Source organism: Mustela putorius, unplaced genomic scaffold (genome assembly GCF_011764305.1).
Source record: "Mustela putorius furo isolate JIRA1106 unplaced genomic scaffold, ASM1176430v1.1 tig00003909_pilon_pilon_pilon, whole genome shotgun sequence".
NCBI classification, from domain to species: domain Eukaryota; kingdom Metazoa; phylum Chordata; class Mammalia; order Carnivora; family Mustelidae; genus Mustela; species Mustela putorius.
In genome coordinates this window covers 17,626,167-17,641,739 of record NW_025422057.1, presented here as the reverse complement: position 1 = coordinate 17,641,739, position 15,573 = coordinate 17,626,167, and the positions used below count along the sequence as shown (strand labels likewise).

General features: G+C 42.6%; 1 protein-coding gene across 4 annotated transcripts in view; it reads left to right on the top strand.

The window, feature by feature from the left end:
- Window positions 1–15,573, top strand: part of ACSL5 (acyl-CoA synthetase long chain family member 5) — a 45,228-nt gene that overhangs the window by 12,804 nt on the left and 16,851 nt on the right. For 2 of the 4 annotated variants that reach the window (XM_004763846.3, XM_004763845.3), the window contains exons 2-6: window positions 5,503–5,687; window positions 8,424–8,532; window positions 12,756–12,820; window positions 12,932–13,033; window positions 14,889–14,988. In XM_004763846.3, the coding sequence (XP_004763903.1) occupies window positions 5,532–5,687; window positions 8,424–8,532; window positions 12,756–12,820; window positions 12,932–13,033; window positions 14,889–14,988 (532 nt within the window). In that variant the 5' untranslated portion in view covers window positions 5,503–5,531. Of the gene's footprint in view, window positions 1–3,709; window positions 3,796–5,502; window positions 5,688–8,423; window positions 8,533–12,755; window positions 12,821–12,931; window positions 13,034–14,888; window positions 14,989–15,573 lie in introns of those variants that run through there. The other 2 variants (XM_004763844.2, XM_004763848.3) reach the window with 2 other exon arrangements.

The following is a 15,573-nucleotide window of genomic DNA, read 5'->3' as shown; positions in this document are numbered from 1 at the left end:
AAATATCGATTTGGGAGTGCCCATTTAAGACAGACAATTCTGAATCAGAAAACTGGTAATTTTTTTTCAACAATTGCTGATTGAAAGCAAACTATGTGCCTGGCATGGTGTAGGCATTGGAGACACAGGTGAACAAAACAAAATCCCTGTTCTGATTAGAACATCGGTTCAGTAGAGGCAACAGATGATAAGGGAGCTGGTGTATTTCAGAGAGCGAACAGTGTTGTGGACAAGAGAAAAGAAGATTCTGTGATAGTGATTGGAGTGGAAAGGGCCATATCAAATAAGGTGATCTGAGAGAGTCTCTGAAGAAGTGACATTTCAGTTGAGACCCAACCTGTAACACACAACCATTTCAGATCTGGGAACAGAGTTTCAGACAAAGGGAAGAGCAAACACAGAGGCTCAAAGGGAATTGACTTATGGTTAGAGAGCTGAATACATGTAGGAGAAATAAAATCTTTCTAAGGAAAGTGACTACAAGACAAGCATTATTTGCAGGCTAAAGGGATAGCCTGAAAGCTTCAGAGCAATAAACATAGTTGACCAAAAACTAGAGTAGTAGAAGGGTCCATGTAAGGACTTCATTCAAAGAAAATGAGACTTAATGAAGAAATGGTGGCCCAGATCCTCAGAGCTGAATATGGAGTGATCCAAACCTAGACACTGAGGCTGGTCCTGGGAGCCGGCAAGCAGGGGTTAAGGCAGAAGGTATCCTTCAGCCAGCTTGGGAATTAAATGTGTTGGGGCCTAGGAGATGACTGACTGCATCCTTCCACGGGAAGGACTGGGACAAAGGGACATCCTGGTGTATAGGGGCTATGGCATGTCTCTATCATCATATTCAAAAGCAGAGGAGGTTTTCCACCTGGGGCCATCGTAATGTGCAGTGTGGCCTGTACAGCCATCCTTAGATGACCTGGAACAGGAGCTCCCATGTACAGTGTAACACAGCTTTACCACCATTGCACTTTCCCCTACCCCATTCTTTCCCAAATAACAACATGGCGGGAGGAGGAAAAGCCACCACATCAATTGTTTGCTGGAGGCTCTGTGAAATGCCCAAACCAGAACTGTAGCTGAGGTTCATAAGACACGTGACAAAAGAGATGGTGGCTTTTCTTCTCATTTACTTGAGTGCATCCAGAAGTGTTAATAGAGTCTAGAGTTTAGAATGCTAACCAGAGCTTCCTAAATCCAGTCATGGTTGAGCCCAAAGGTTGTACCAAATCTTGGGCCCTCAACTTCTCCCAACTGAGCAGTGAGAGAGTGACCTGATGCCTGGTTGCAAACCCTTTCTGACTCTTGCATCAAAAGGTTCAAAATATATGTATGTGTTAAAAAGCCTATCAAGATAGTAAAAAAATCACTATAGAATGGGAGAAAATATTTGCAGATTATGTATCTGATAAGGGACTAGTATTCAGAATATATAAAGAGACCAAAAGACAAACCTCCCAACTTAAACATGAGCAAAGGGCTGTAACAGACCTTTCTTCACAGAAGAAATACAAATGATCAACAAGCCCATGAAAAGTTGCTTGACATCATTAGTCATTAGGGAAATACAAATCAAAACCACAGCAAGATGCCATTTCATACTTACTAGGATAGCTATTGCTAGTAATAATAGTAGCAAAACCCCAGAAAATAGCAGGTTTTGATGTGGGGTACTAAGAAACCAGAATCCTCTGTGTTTTTCTTGGGAATGTAAAAAGGTACAAAAGCTGTGGAAAACAGTTTGGTGGTTCTTCAAAAGGTTGAATGTAAAATTACCATGTGACCCAGTAATTCCATACCTATATATTTACCTTAAGGAACTGATAATAGGTATTCAGAACAAAATCTGCACACAAATGTTCATTGCACTGGTCACCATAGCCAAAAGGGGAAAACACCCCCAATATCTATCAGTCAATGAACAAATCAGTAAAATGTCTTTCCACACAGCGGAATGTTCACTCAGCCCTAAGAAATGAAGCACTGACATATGCTATAACATGGATAAACCTTGAAAATGTTATGCTTAGTGAGAAAAGTCAGACCCAGAAAGTCACATATTGCATGATTCCATGTATATGAAATATTAAGAATTTGTCAGAAATTATTCAGATAGAAACAAAGCTCATGGTTGCCAGAGGCTGTAGGGAGGAGAGAGCAATTACTTAATTGGTCCTTGGTTTCCTTTTGGGGATGAAACTGTTTGGGACCTAACTAGAGGCAATGGTTGTACAACATCATGAATGTACTAAATGCTACGGAATTGTACATTTTAAAAATGGTTAATTCTACCTCTGTGGATTTCACCTCAATTAAAAAAAAATATGGGGAAGCAGAAAGGAACCATCTGAAATTCTGTACATGATCGTATTTGAACTGACTACTTAATTTGCCCTTGCAAATTGCTATTTTAGTTGTCAAGTAGACACATCCTTCAGAGTCTTCTGCTAATAAAATCCCCTTGCCAGTGTAAGCAAGGTATTTCATTCTCCTGAAACTGCCCACCTGACATTTGTAAGTATCTCCCTTGTCTGTTACAGAGTAGGCCCTCTCATCACTCTTGTGGGTAGTGTACTGTAACAGGTCTAAAAGGGAGGGCACAAGAACTGACAGACCATGGTCCAGTGTAAGCCGGATGTCTTTCTGTCTGTCTCATACCAGACTTACTAACTGAGCCAATAGTTAAAACTGAGGTTTCACAAAAATTCAGTGTTCTAGATTTTCCAGGAAGAAAAAAATCTGATGGTCTGGTGATCCTGGGCTCCCATTACCGAGCGGTAACAGTCAGTGGGGGTGATAGCAGGTGCTGCCTTTAGACTGGTCATGGGTTCTCTCCCCGGCTTCCCTTCCCTTCCTGCTCCCTGCTGGGCTCCTCAACCCCTCTCCTCCTTACGGCCCCCCTCAAACACCAGTTTCACCTTGAGACCTTCTTTGGAAGACATTGTTTGCAAAGTCCCTTATTTTTTATTATTATTTATTTATTTGAAAGATATTTCATTTATTTATTTATTTTATTTATTTATTGACAGATTTATTTATCTGACAGACAGACAGAGAAGCAGGCAGAGAGGCAGGCAGAGAGAGAGGAAGGGAAGCAGGCTTCCTGCTGAGCAGAGAGCATGATGTGAGGCTTGATCGCAGGACCCTGAGATCATGACCTGAGCCAAAGGCAGAGGCTTAACCCATTGAGCCACCCAGGCACCCACAAAGTCCTTTATTAAAATGTAAATCTGCAAGAAGACAGCAAAAGTCCTTAGTGTGACAATTTGTTCCCACAGACCAGAAGGGTAGTGAAGGTAAGAATCTCTTAATTTGAAGGTGTGATTAGGACAGAGGAGAGACTCCCAGATCAGAAGATACTGCCAGGCGGAGGGAAAGGGCTGGGTGTGTAGGGTGGGCAGTGCCAAGCAGCTTTCTCCTCCTTTGAGCGCCTGCTACCCACTCTCAATTTCACAATTTCCCCTGGGGCCGCCCTGTTCCCCACCTGGCGAACAACAAAGTCCTACACGGCTGGCTCTTGAACACATTCTGTCTCCTGGACGTGCCACTTCACCACACTAATCCAGGTGAGGCTGGATTCCAAAATTCCCAGTTCAGAATCCTGGCAGGTGGTCACAGTAGCTCCTATTATTAGGTAACCTAGCCCTTATGGGGCCTCGCTTTTGTTTTTGTTGTGTCTTCTTTTTCTTCTCCTAAACACAATGTGGAAGAAACCAAGGAGTGGGGGACAGTCATCCCAGTCTGTGGAAGTTCAGCTTTCCTCCATAAAATGGAAAGGGACGGCTCCAAGTTCAGGTAATAACCTGTCACGGAGCGGAAGAATGCTAAGATGACTGACAGACCCGTTCCAGTTCCCACACACATTTCCCAGGTCCCCCCACTAGCCTTTGTTAGGGTAGAGGGAAGTAGGTGTCTTCATGGAGAAAGTTCGAGATGCCGGCTAATGGCAGTTGCCCCAAAGTTCTCAGGCAGCTATGATCTTGTTCTTATCAAGCTCTTTATCAGGCATGCTTTGCTCTCTAGGTTTTAAGTAGGAATGTTTGGCCTCCTCTCTGAGATATTTTTCTATAGGGCACTGTGATGAACTTTGAAAAACACAACTTCTGAATTTCCTTTGCTGTTATCTATAAGGTTCCAGACAGGTTCAGTCTCCTTGAACTCTGTAGCTAGCCTCGTGAGGAAAGAGGAGCTGTGATTTTTGTAGCTTTCAGTGGGGGAAGCAACAGTGGGAAAACGGACAAGTTGCATTACCCCTGGGAGCTTCAATTTTTCTCATCTCTAAAATTCTACTTCGTGACATTGGTTGGATTTAAATTCCATGATCCATGCACACAGCCCACTCTGAAAGCAGTTTGGAGCAAGAGTTGGAAGAGATGGCCTCCGCCAGAGGAAGTTCCTAGGACCTGCCCGGATACTAGTTCCTGCTACTAGAGCAGTTTGAAGCTGAACTTTGCTGGAAACTACAAGAAAATCTGGGTTGGGGAAAACCTTTGTGGTGTCAGTTCCTTGACCTCTCTTCCTGGCCTATACCTTCAATGTTCACTTGCTACCATGGGTCAGGTCCATTCTCCAATACTCTTCCTGTGAACCTGGCCAACGTTGCCTCCAGTAAAAATGGTTTCTCTGGAGGAGATGACATTGGACAAACAAAGCAAGCTGACAGGATGTTCCTCACTGAGACTCTCCCAGTGCTTCAAAAAAGAAAGCAATGAGCAAGGCACATCTGAGCAGCAGGAAATGTCCTTCATGCAGAACGCTTGATTTTTAAACTCTGTTGAGTCACCTCTACAGATGTTCCCTTTTCTGCTTTATACTAGAGAAATCCAGGCGGAACAGTCCTTCCTGATGCTCAGTTGGCCTGGGCAGGGGAGGGTCTCTAGAGTGCCTAGCTTAGCCTAGATCTGACTACCAGCTTAGCCTGGATCCAGAAGGGTTTCTTCTAGGCCCCATGGGCCAAAAATAAAAGGGCAGTAATTTCTTCTCTCTCTCTCTTTTTGTAAGATTTTGTTTATTTGACAGAGAAAGAGAGACAGAGAGAGAACACGAGTAAGGTGAGTGGGAGAGGGAGAAGCAGGCTTCCCCCTGAGAAAAGAGTCTGACCTAGGACATGATCCCAGGACCTTGGGATCATGACCTGAGCCAAAGGTAGACGCTTGATGACGGAACCACCCACGTGCCCCAGAAGGGCAGTCATTTCATAAAATTGTTGAGCAAACGATTAACTTGTTTCCTTTGATCCTTCCTTTGTCCTTGTGGGAGGTCAGTCAAGTCACAGGAGTAGAGAATGCATTCTATGATTTCCAACATTGCTAAAGCAAACAGTAATAGAAATTCTTTTGCTAGAGAAGGCCAGCCCTGTTTTCTTGGAGAGTTAGAGGTCTGTGTATGTGTCTGTGTGTGTGTGTGGGGGGGGGGTCCCCTTTATAAACACAGCTATCGAGTAAAAATTTCAGCCATTTCCTCTAACTTTCTTTCCTCTTTTTTTTTTTTCTTTTTTTTAAGGCTTGAACTTCCTGCTGCTATCCACAAAGATGCTTTTTATCTTTAACTTCTTGTTTTCCCCACTTCCAACCCCGGCACTGGTCTGCATTCTCACCTTCGGAGTTGCCATCTTCCTGTGGCTGGTCAGTAGACCTCAGCCAGTCTTGCCTCTTGTGGATTTGAACAACCAGTCAGTGGGAATTGAGGTAACTTGCCAATCTTCTTTTGAGTTTGCTCAAGCACGAAGTGTAATTCAAGACCTTGGGATAACTTGGGAAGAGGAAGGGATCTAGGGTGAGAAAGTAAGCCATTTAGGTTAGCAATCACCAGAAGATCTACGAATTTGGACTTCAGTTACTGGCGTACTTTGCTTTGTAATAAAAATGAAAGCACAGGTAGGTTTTATGAAGCCAATAATCAAGATCAAGGTTGGTAAACTATAGCCCATGGGCAAAATCCACCTTTTTATGAGCAACTAGCCAGCGAAGAATGGTTTTCACATTTTTATAAAGATACATTAAAAAAAAAAAAAAACAAAAACAAAAAAGAAAAGCAGTTTATGTGTGTTCCACAGAGCCCGAAGTTTTTCCTGTCTAGCCCTTTACAGAGAAATTTTGCTGACCCATGATCTAGATGATAGAGCCAGTGCTTTGGGGGTAGGAGAACGTTTTCATTAAAATACCCAATATCTGAGGAGGATAAAGAAGTTATTTCCTTGAGTTAAATTCTGGCTTTGAGTTAATATCCAGTCTTAAAACTGGTGGAAGTTGAAGTGGTATTTTCCCCCTCAATTCCCTGACTTTCAGGAAATCAGCTTCCTACAACTTCAAGCAAAGGGAAAGCTTCCAGAACGTTCTTTTATCATCTTTCATGTCCAGTCCTTTGCAGAGAAGAGAGCATTTCTGTTCCTTTATAAGGCTCACCTCTTCTGATCTTTTCAGGAAGTTCCTTCCTCTACCCCGGAATCTTACTCCAAGTTGTATCCACTCTCCACCACCAACACTTTTTTGGGAGGTGGTTTTCATGGTTTTGGTTGGCCTCTTCCTTTGCGTTGATCCTGCTCCTTCAGTACCACCTCCTTTCAATCGTCCTTTTTTCTTTAAGAGTAACCTGTTGATTTCCTTTCCTGAACTTCAGCCCACTGAGATCTGACCTTTACTCTGACCATCCCCCCAAACTCCTCTGGGTCACTCATGACCTAACTTTGAATTTCAATGATTTCTCCTTCAGCCTTCTTACTTGACTTGAGAATTCTTCTCTTAAAACTCCTTTCAAACTATCTTTCAATGAGGTTTCTTCCTAATTCCAAAGTGGTCTTTGTCACTCAGCTTCTTTTCTCCCCTCATCTAGAGTTTCATTCTCACTTTCTCAATTCCCTGAGGCAGGGTTTGGCAAACCTGTGCTGACCAGACAGTGAATTATTCAGGTTTTGCAGACCATGTGGACTCTCTTGCAACTACTCAACTCTATTGTTGTAACATGAAGACAGTATGTTCCATGCTGTTGAAAGCAGCAGACAATACATAAATGAATGAGCACACTGTGTTCTGATAAATCTTTATTTGTAAAAGCAGGTGACAAGGAAGCTCTGGCCCTAGATGATAGTCTGCCAATCCCTGTGAACTCCTCCGAGCTGAAAAAAATCCCTCCTCTCTCATGGCTTAGAATTGTACCTAAAATGTTACAGCACCTAAATCTGAATTTCTAGTTCTGATCTCTCTCCAGTACCAGACTATCTCAGTGGCACTCAAGCTCAACAAGTCTCTTTATTGGATGTCTTACACACACACACACACACACACCCCTTTCCTATTTCCCCTCCTGCTCTATCTCAGTTAAATGCATCTCTTCTCATTGAGTCTGAATCATCTTTCCTTCTTTCTTCCTCAGCCCATCTACGTAAACAAACAGTAAGACGCTATCTTCCTTTACTAGATAGGGAACTCCATTGTTGACACCTTGACTTAATGTGACATCTAGAAATCTTCCCTGATGCGCTAGACGAAGCTCTCACTGTGTTATGTTACCCTGTCCTTCTTTAGATAAGGATCTCAGTAGTAAGTTACATTTTTGAATATTTATTTCACGGATGCCTAGTTCTCTCTAGACTAACTTGCACGAGGGTTAGACCATGTTGTAGCTCATCTTGCTTCCCCAGGATCCTCATCAGGGCCCGATCCTGTAGTTCCAGCTGATTTATCTAGGCACATCTGTAACTACTGCCTCTTCCTCTGATACCCTGCTCTCTACAGGACTGTCAGAGGCCACCCACCAGACTCTGCAATGTGTCTTTTCGTCTCTGTGTCTTTATTCAGGTTGCTCCTTCATTCTGAATTGTTCTTCTTTCCCTCCCCTCTACCAAACCATAACTTTCCGGTAAATGCTTAGTTATCTTCTAAGTCCCCATGAAGTATTATTTCTTTGCCACCTTTGTACTTAATACAGAATGGGTAGCATGACCAGCTCCCAGAATGTACGCCTTCATTACAGCATGTACATCACAATATTTTAGTTGTGTGTTTGTCCTTTTCACCCCACCTCCATTCCAAAGTCTCTCACTCATGAGATGTTGATGGACAAAGATTTGGTCATAACTCACTTTGTGTCTATAGTATTTGTTGCACTGTGTTGGCACATAGTATGTGCTTGGTAGATGTTTAAACTGGGTATGATCTTTACAACGTAAAACCATACTATTATCTCTCCTCTCTCCACATGTGTATGTATGTTTGCCTCTAGGGGTTGGGGGAGATTGCCAAAAACATAACTGTGACAGTCACTGGGTTTCTACAATGTAAGGATACTACAATTTGGGGATTTAAAAATTAATTGAATAATAAAGAGCTCAATGTTCAGGATTTATGATCTCTTCAATTCAATATAAGGGTTTGGAAAGGGTGGAAGAGAGTCAGGCTTGGCCTCAACTTGGTCTTGTATCCTAGGGTGGGGCACGGAAGGCCGCTAGCCAGAAGAGCAATGAACCACTATCTTACTACTACTCAGATGTCAAGACAATGTATGAAGTTTTCCAAAGAGGACTTGCTGTGTCTGGTAAGCCTGGCAGTCTAACCTCGACTGCAAGAAGACGGAGGTGGGGATCTCATAGCTTACACTTCTCTCCTGTCTCACTTCTTAAACCCCAGTGGTAGTCTGAAGGCTGATGTATGAAAGGTAGGGGATGTAGCAGAGTATCAGCACGGGTGTCGGAAACAGTGTAGAACAGACTTGCATTAGAAACCCAGCTCTTCCATTTCCAGGTGTGTGACCTGGTGCAAAATCACTTTGCCCCTCTGGATCTGTCCCTTAATACAAGGAAGACTTCCCTGTCACATTGGTAAAGATCTGATAATAATGTGGAGGAAGGTGTTTTGATTAACTCACTGGTACCTTATATTTGTTCAGAAACAGGGCTTAATATAAATGCAGTTCCTTACATTTATAGATGTAGAATCCAAGCCAGAATTAGCACTCAGGGCTCCTGACTTCTTACCTTGTCCTTGACACTAATGCTGGTCCATGCCCATACTCTTTAGGACCGCAGAAAGCAATGATGTTTTGGACTTCCTTAGAAAGGTGACTATGTGGACTTTGGAAAGTTCATTTGGAACTTATCAAGGCTCAATACTTATATCTGTATTACTGAACACAACGTGAGGTGCGCTAGTTTCCTTTCAAAATCAACCAGCTTATACTTCTCCCTGTACCTTCTTTATATATCTATATGTATGTATGTATGTGTGTGTGTGTGTGTGTGTGTATACACACATATATATTCTGTCCAAACATAGGTTTGCCTGTGTGACTTTTTAAAAAAGATTTTATTTACTTATTTGAGAGTAAGTGAGAGAGAGCATGAGCCAGGGGGGAGGGGCAGAGGGAGAGGGAGAAGCAGGCTCCCTGCAGAGCAAGGAACCTGATGTAGGACTCCATCCTAGGACCCTGGGATCATGACCTGAGCTGAGGGCAGATGCTTAACAAACTCAGCCACCCAGGTGCTTTTGCCTGTGTGATTTCTCCCTTGTTGCCTTCTGCTTTTCACTCTGACGATATTTACCGGCCAACTCCTGTCAAGTACCAATGCATCAAGCACTACACACATCCCAGCTGCTTAGCCTCCCCTAAACCTTAAGGATTAGCTGTTATTGCCTCTACTTTTAAAAAATGAGGAAACAGACACTCAGAGGTTCAGGAACATTCCAAAGGCAACAGAACTAGAAAATGTTGTAGTTGATATTGAAATCTATCTAACTAGATTGTTCTATTTTCAGTCAGCTCTGAAGTGTTTTATAAAAGTATTTGTTCCTCCAGACAAAGAAAGGTTTATTGTAAAGAAAACTTCTATATGAAGGCTCCAAGTGGGACCATACTTGGTATTTCTGACTCTAAATCAGTGCTTATTTAGACTTCCATACAAATTACAAGCAATACCCAAACCATCCATTAGTTTCTTTCCTGTTCGGCAACCTAAGACACTATATGGCTAATATAACAAACTTGCCTTTGGAATTTTCTATTTTTCAAAATTTCCTTCATTGAGTTTTCTTTCTTGTGTCGTTACTATAACTAGAAACAATCCATTTAGAAACAATCCACATGTTATGTGGCATATAAGATCCTTTATTTAGAATATCTTCTTCAATACTGAATCAAAACGTAACAGATAAAGTTAAAATGGCTTCTCCTTTAAGCAGTTATGAGAAATAGAAACATGATGTCTGGTCCCAAGTGGAGATGAATACATCAGCTTTAACATACACTCTTTCTTTCTGTCTGTCTTTTTTTCTCTCTTTCAGAGAGGGTGACAGAGGCGGTGGGGCAGAGGGAGAGGGAGACAGAGACTCTCCAGAATTCAGGCTGAGTGTGGAGCCTGATGTAGGGCTTGATCTCAAGATGCTGAGATCATGACCTGAGCCAAAATCAAGAGTCAGATGCTTAACCAACTGAGCCACCCAGTCGCCCCTGCCCTGACCTACACTTCTAATTCCTATCCAGTAGATGGTCTATATTGAGAATCTGCTCAAATACAGCTCCCCTAGCACCACCTTGTTGCAGAGGACCAGATTTCCACACAGGAAGACCTAAGAATCTGAATCTTGAACAAAGCTTCTCAGGGGTTCTGCATGCCACAGTTTCAACTCTGCCCAGCTGAGGGCGGCAACTTGGCCAAGAAGTTAACTGGTGGGGTCTTTGTAGATGACCCTACCATTAGAACAGATGGATGTCTGGGTTGAATATGTGAATCAAAGGCTAAGCTGTTGCCTGGTCGGGACTTTAGCTAAATAGGCTGAAGTTGATTGGGGCCAGAGTTTAATGAGACTTCAGTTGGTGCCCTAAGGGCCAATTATTTGACGTACTCCTTGGCCATGGGTCTCTGCTAGAATTTTCATCATTAGGGAAGTGACGTATGGTTTTCCCACATTTGCTGCCATTTCTTACTGGGTGAGCTTGAAGACACTGCCCCAGTCCTCCATGATGCTTCATACTTTAGGGATAACAATAGTTAGGTAATGTGCACAGAGAACATGGAATATGGGATATGGAATATTAAGACAGTAGACTGTCTGAGGCACATTCTCTGGGATGTGGTGGCTGTGAACACCTCAGGACTGGGACTTGCCTTGCCTCTGGGAAAGCAATAGCATGAGCCCTTACATCTTGAGCTGTCGTGCAGCTCTTCTAGTGGAGAGAAAAAGTCCTCATGTTTCCTGTGGACAGGCTCCTTGTTCGTTCCTTAAATATCTCTTTCATCAGAACGGTTCTGTCTTTCCAGGTTTCTTTCCCTTTCCTTCTGTCACTTAGATTGCAGGGTCACTGCTTTGTCTCTGAATTCTTAGTCACTCTGTCTCTGACCACTTCCTTTTGGCAAGAACTGAGTGCCTCTCAGCAATCTGACTAGAACCTCTAGGTAAAATTTCCCACCTTCTACTTTTCTCTCAGTAACTCTCTCTCCCTCTGGCTTAGATGTCAGGACGTCTTGGTTAGTTAGCGTGGCTTTCTCACCCAACAGCACTGTGCCATGGCTCGCATGGCTGACAGGACTGGTTATTCTAGTAAGCAGAGTTCTTGAGCTCTTCAGACGTTTCATTCTTCTATGGTCAAGTGTACGACACAATTGTAAAGATATTGAAGGCAGATGTACGTGTGTACGGACAAGTGTGTACCTGTGTGCGTGCAGGTGTGTATGTGTTCCTGTAGTTCCTATGAGCCTTGGTATCTCAGGAGACGTTCTCATAGAAATGGGAAAAGTACATTAACAGATGATTTGAGAGAGTAAATGAAACAAAGCACAAGGTCGCACTTTAAGAGCTGTTAAAGTGCTAACTTTTTAAACCTAGCAAACCAGAAGGATATGGAAGAGATACTATTGGGGGTCTACAACTTGGTGTGTCACTGGTGGGAGAAAAATCCTTTCCTACAACTTCTCTGCTAAGCAGTGTGGTTCAGGGGATCAAAAACATGAGCTGTTTGTCCACCACAACCCCCGAGATCTCCCCCAACACACACACACCAACCACGTTGTTTCATTTCAGAGACTCTATTCTACGAAATGTTCTGAATTTGACATTAGCAATTTGGAAATATTTATCAGAGCATTATTTCAGGTGTCAAACTTGGAAATGACCCAAACACCCCCCCCCATGAGAAAAAGTCACTGCCACAGAGCCCTTCCTCAGTTGGCCATAAAAGTCCACTGAAATCTCTGCAAAGAAGAAATAATAACAGGAATTTTCACATCAGATGGGGGATGGAAGTAGGATCCAAAACATATCTGTGGATTGAAAATAACCCTGTAAACCTATACAAAGGAACTTTGAAAATCAGTATCAGTGTTATAGGTGGTGAAATCATTGACAGTTCATATTTTGGGTTTTTTTTCTATATTTTTGTGAGCATTTCTTTTATGATAAGGAAGCTCAATCCAAGACTGTCTGATAGAGGCGGGCTGTTTGTGTTTACTTATGGGCTTTTACTTGTTCACATCATGTGAACATTTTCTCCAAATGCCTGTTACCACAGAGGTCACATATTGCAACACCAAACCATGCTGAATGTTTCAATACATTTCCTAAATGTTTCAGATGTAGTTTGTAAGACTGTCTCTGCCTTTGAGAACTTTGAGTACTTATTGCCTTTGACTTTCCTTGACACAGAAGTTCATGTCCTTACTGGATTTCTCCTCCTTTGTGTCTTATCTCTCCCTAATCCTCTTTTACCTTCTATGATCCAAAGGATTTGCAGGTGGTGCTGATTTTCTTTAAATGTCATGTTTTTAGACAATGGGCCTTGCTTGGGATATAGAAAACCAAACCAGCCCTACAGATGGCTATCCTACAAGCAGGTAAGTCTTGCCCATTGTTTTGGGGTAGACTCTTTTGTTAATGTGGCATTCTAGCTAATTTTCTCTCTTTGGGGTCTTGTCCCCTCCCTCTGCTCCCCATCTCTCTTGTAGGTGTCTGATCGTGCAGAGTACCTGGGTTCCTGTCTCTTGCATAAAGGACATAAGCCATCACAAGACCAATTTATTGGCATCTTTGCTCAAAATAGGCCAGAGGTAACCATGCTCAAGTTAACTTCAGAAACTAAAGACTTAAAACCTGGCCCCAAACCAGCACTCTGACACTTGCTGATGATTTACCAAAATTTTTTAAAGCTCTCTTATTCTATAAAACTTGTTCCCCCCCAGTAAAGAGTTACAGTTCAGTGCTCCCTTAATTCCTGGTTGAATGCCTAGGGATCTAAATTAGTACCTGGATTTCTCTTACTTAGTAGCTCATGATGATTCACTTTAAGTCCATCTCTTTGTTGTATGAAGAATATAAGGAAGCTATGTGGGGCTGGCAAGTAAGAGCTTGGGGACATTGTAGAAAGGGGGAGGTATTTTATTAGAATTGGAACTTGCATGTTATACTTGAACTTGTCAAATAAGGTACCCAGTGCTACCGAGAGAGACTGTACCCATATTTCCTCAGTGATTGAAAGCAGATGGTAGATGTTAAGATGATTGGAATTAAGCTTTAGTTAAGTCTTAGACCAATATCCTCAGAGAAAGCCTTTTTCTGCTGCAGAATGGTTGGATGTCCTATGCTCCCTAGAGCCGGCTGCTTAACCAAAACCCTGGGAGGGCACTGGCTGCACGTTGAGGTGATTCTACATAATCCACCTTGGTGACACTCTCAATCAGCCTCAATAAGAAGAGATGTCCTTGAGTCTTTATTTAGGAACTTAGTGCCCAGCCACGTATATTCGATGGCTTGGGCTGTCATAACAAAATACCGCAGACAGGGGGAGCTTAGACAATAGAAATTTCCTTTCTCATGGCTCTGGAGCCTGGAAGTCCAAGATCAAGGTGTCAGCAGGTTTGGTTTCTACTGAGGGCTCTGTTCTTGGCTTGCAGGTGGCCGCCTTCAAAGTCAGTCCTCACACGGTCCTCCCTCTGTCATCCCCAGTACCTTTTCCTCTTCTTACAAGGACACCAGTCATATGGGCTCAGGACCCTACCCTTATGACCTTATTTAGCCTTAATTACCTCTTTAAAGCCTCTATCTCCAAACGCAGTCCCAATGGGGGTTAGGGTTTCAACATGAATTTAGGGTGGGGGGGGGGGACACAATTCAGTACATAGCACCTAGACTGGTGTTCAAGGCCCACCATTAGCAGATTCTGACCCACCTTTCTAATTCATTTCGTATTGTTCTTCATGCTGTTTGATGTACACACAGAGATATTGTGCTATCTTATCTTTGCACATCCACTTCCTTCTTCCCTGAATGCCTGCCCTGATTCCAGCTCCATAACTAAATCTTACCAGTTTTTCAAAACCCTGCCCAATTTCCATCACTTTCCCCAAAGCAGTTCCAGATGGCCTTTACCCCAACCCTAAAGTGATTTCTCCCTCCTTAAAGCTCCTTAAAACTGGGGCACCTGGGAGGCTTGGTCAACTGAGCATCCAACTCTTGGTTTCAGCTCAGTCCATGATCTCAGGGTCTTGAGATCAAGTCCCACATCAGACTCCACGCTCAGTGGGAAGTCTGCTTGGAATTACCTCTCCCTGGGCTACCCCCTCCTACCTCCCACCTAAAAAAATATATATATCCCTTAAAACCAGTGGTTTCTGTACCCTTTATCAATGGAGCTTACCATACTCTACCTCTGTATTTTGGTCCTCTTGTATTGTAGTTGTCTGTGCTAGCTTATCTCTTCTTAAACTTTATAGCATTAGCATTGGAAGTCTGTAGGGCCCCCGGGTGATTTATTTTAACACAAAGGCATCAAATAAGCATTGATTGGCTGAATGACTGAAGTAATACTCTTCCTTTTCTTTTTTTTAAATTTATTTTTTTATTTATTTTCATACTCTTCCTCTTCAAAGTGTTCTCTAGTTCTTACTTCAGCTTTTTTCCATATAGTGGATCATCTCTGAGTTGGCTTGTTACACGTACTCCATGGTAGCCGTTCCTCTGTATGATACCTTGGGAGCAGAAGCCATCGTATACATTGTCAACAGGGGTAAGAGTTTGCTATTAAATTATAACTTGATCCTATCTTAATGCTGAGTAATTCCTCAATATCTGCTTTTGTTAGCCAACTTGGAATGCTATGGCCAGAATTTGGGGAAGCTTTTCCTGTTCTGTAATACGGAGGATATAATTTACAAGGAAATTACAAAGAGCCCAAGCAGGTGTTGGCTTCTACATAGAAGGTTCAAGGAAATGTTCCAGGTGGCAGAGTGTAACAATAGAGTTTAGAGATAAGACTACTTACGTTGGCCCTTCTGGATAAAAGGTCATAGAGTGAGTCACTAAGTCACTTAATTGACTAAATCACTATGAAACCACTGATTTCATTTCCTATCGTTGTAAATCCAAGTCAGTACAGTTAGTCAGCATGTACCAATGGTACATCCATTTGTAGAAAAAATTATCATTATTCGAGAAGTAAGTACAATTTCAGTGGCTCACTAACAACCCATTCACATATCTAAGTTCTAACTTTCTGTCCCAGAACTAGGTAGTTAAGTGACTAGACCCGTTTGGACTATAGACACAGTTGCACGTTGTGTATGCAACTAACATGTAATGCTAACATGTAGAA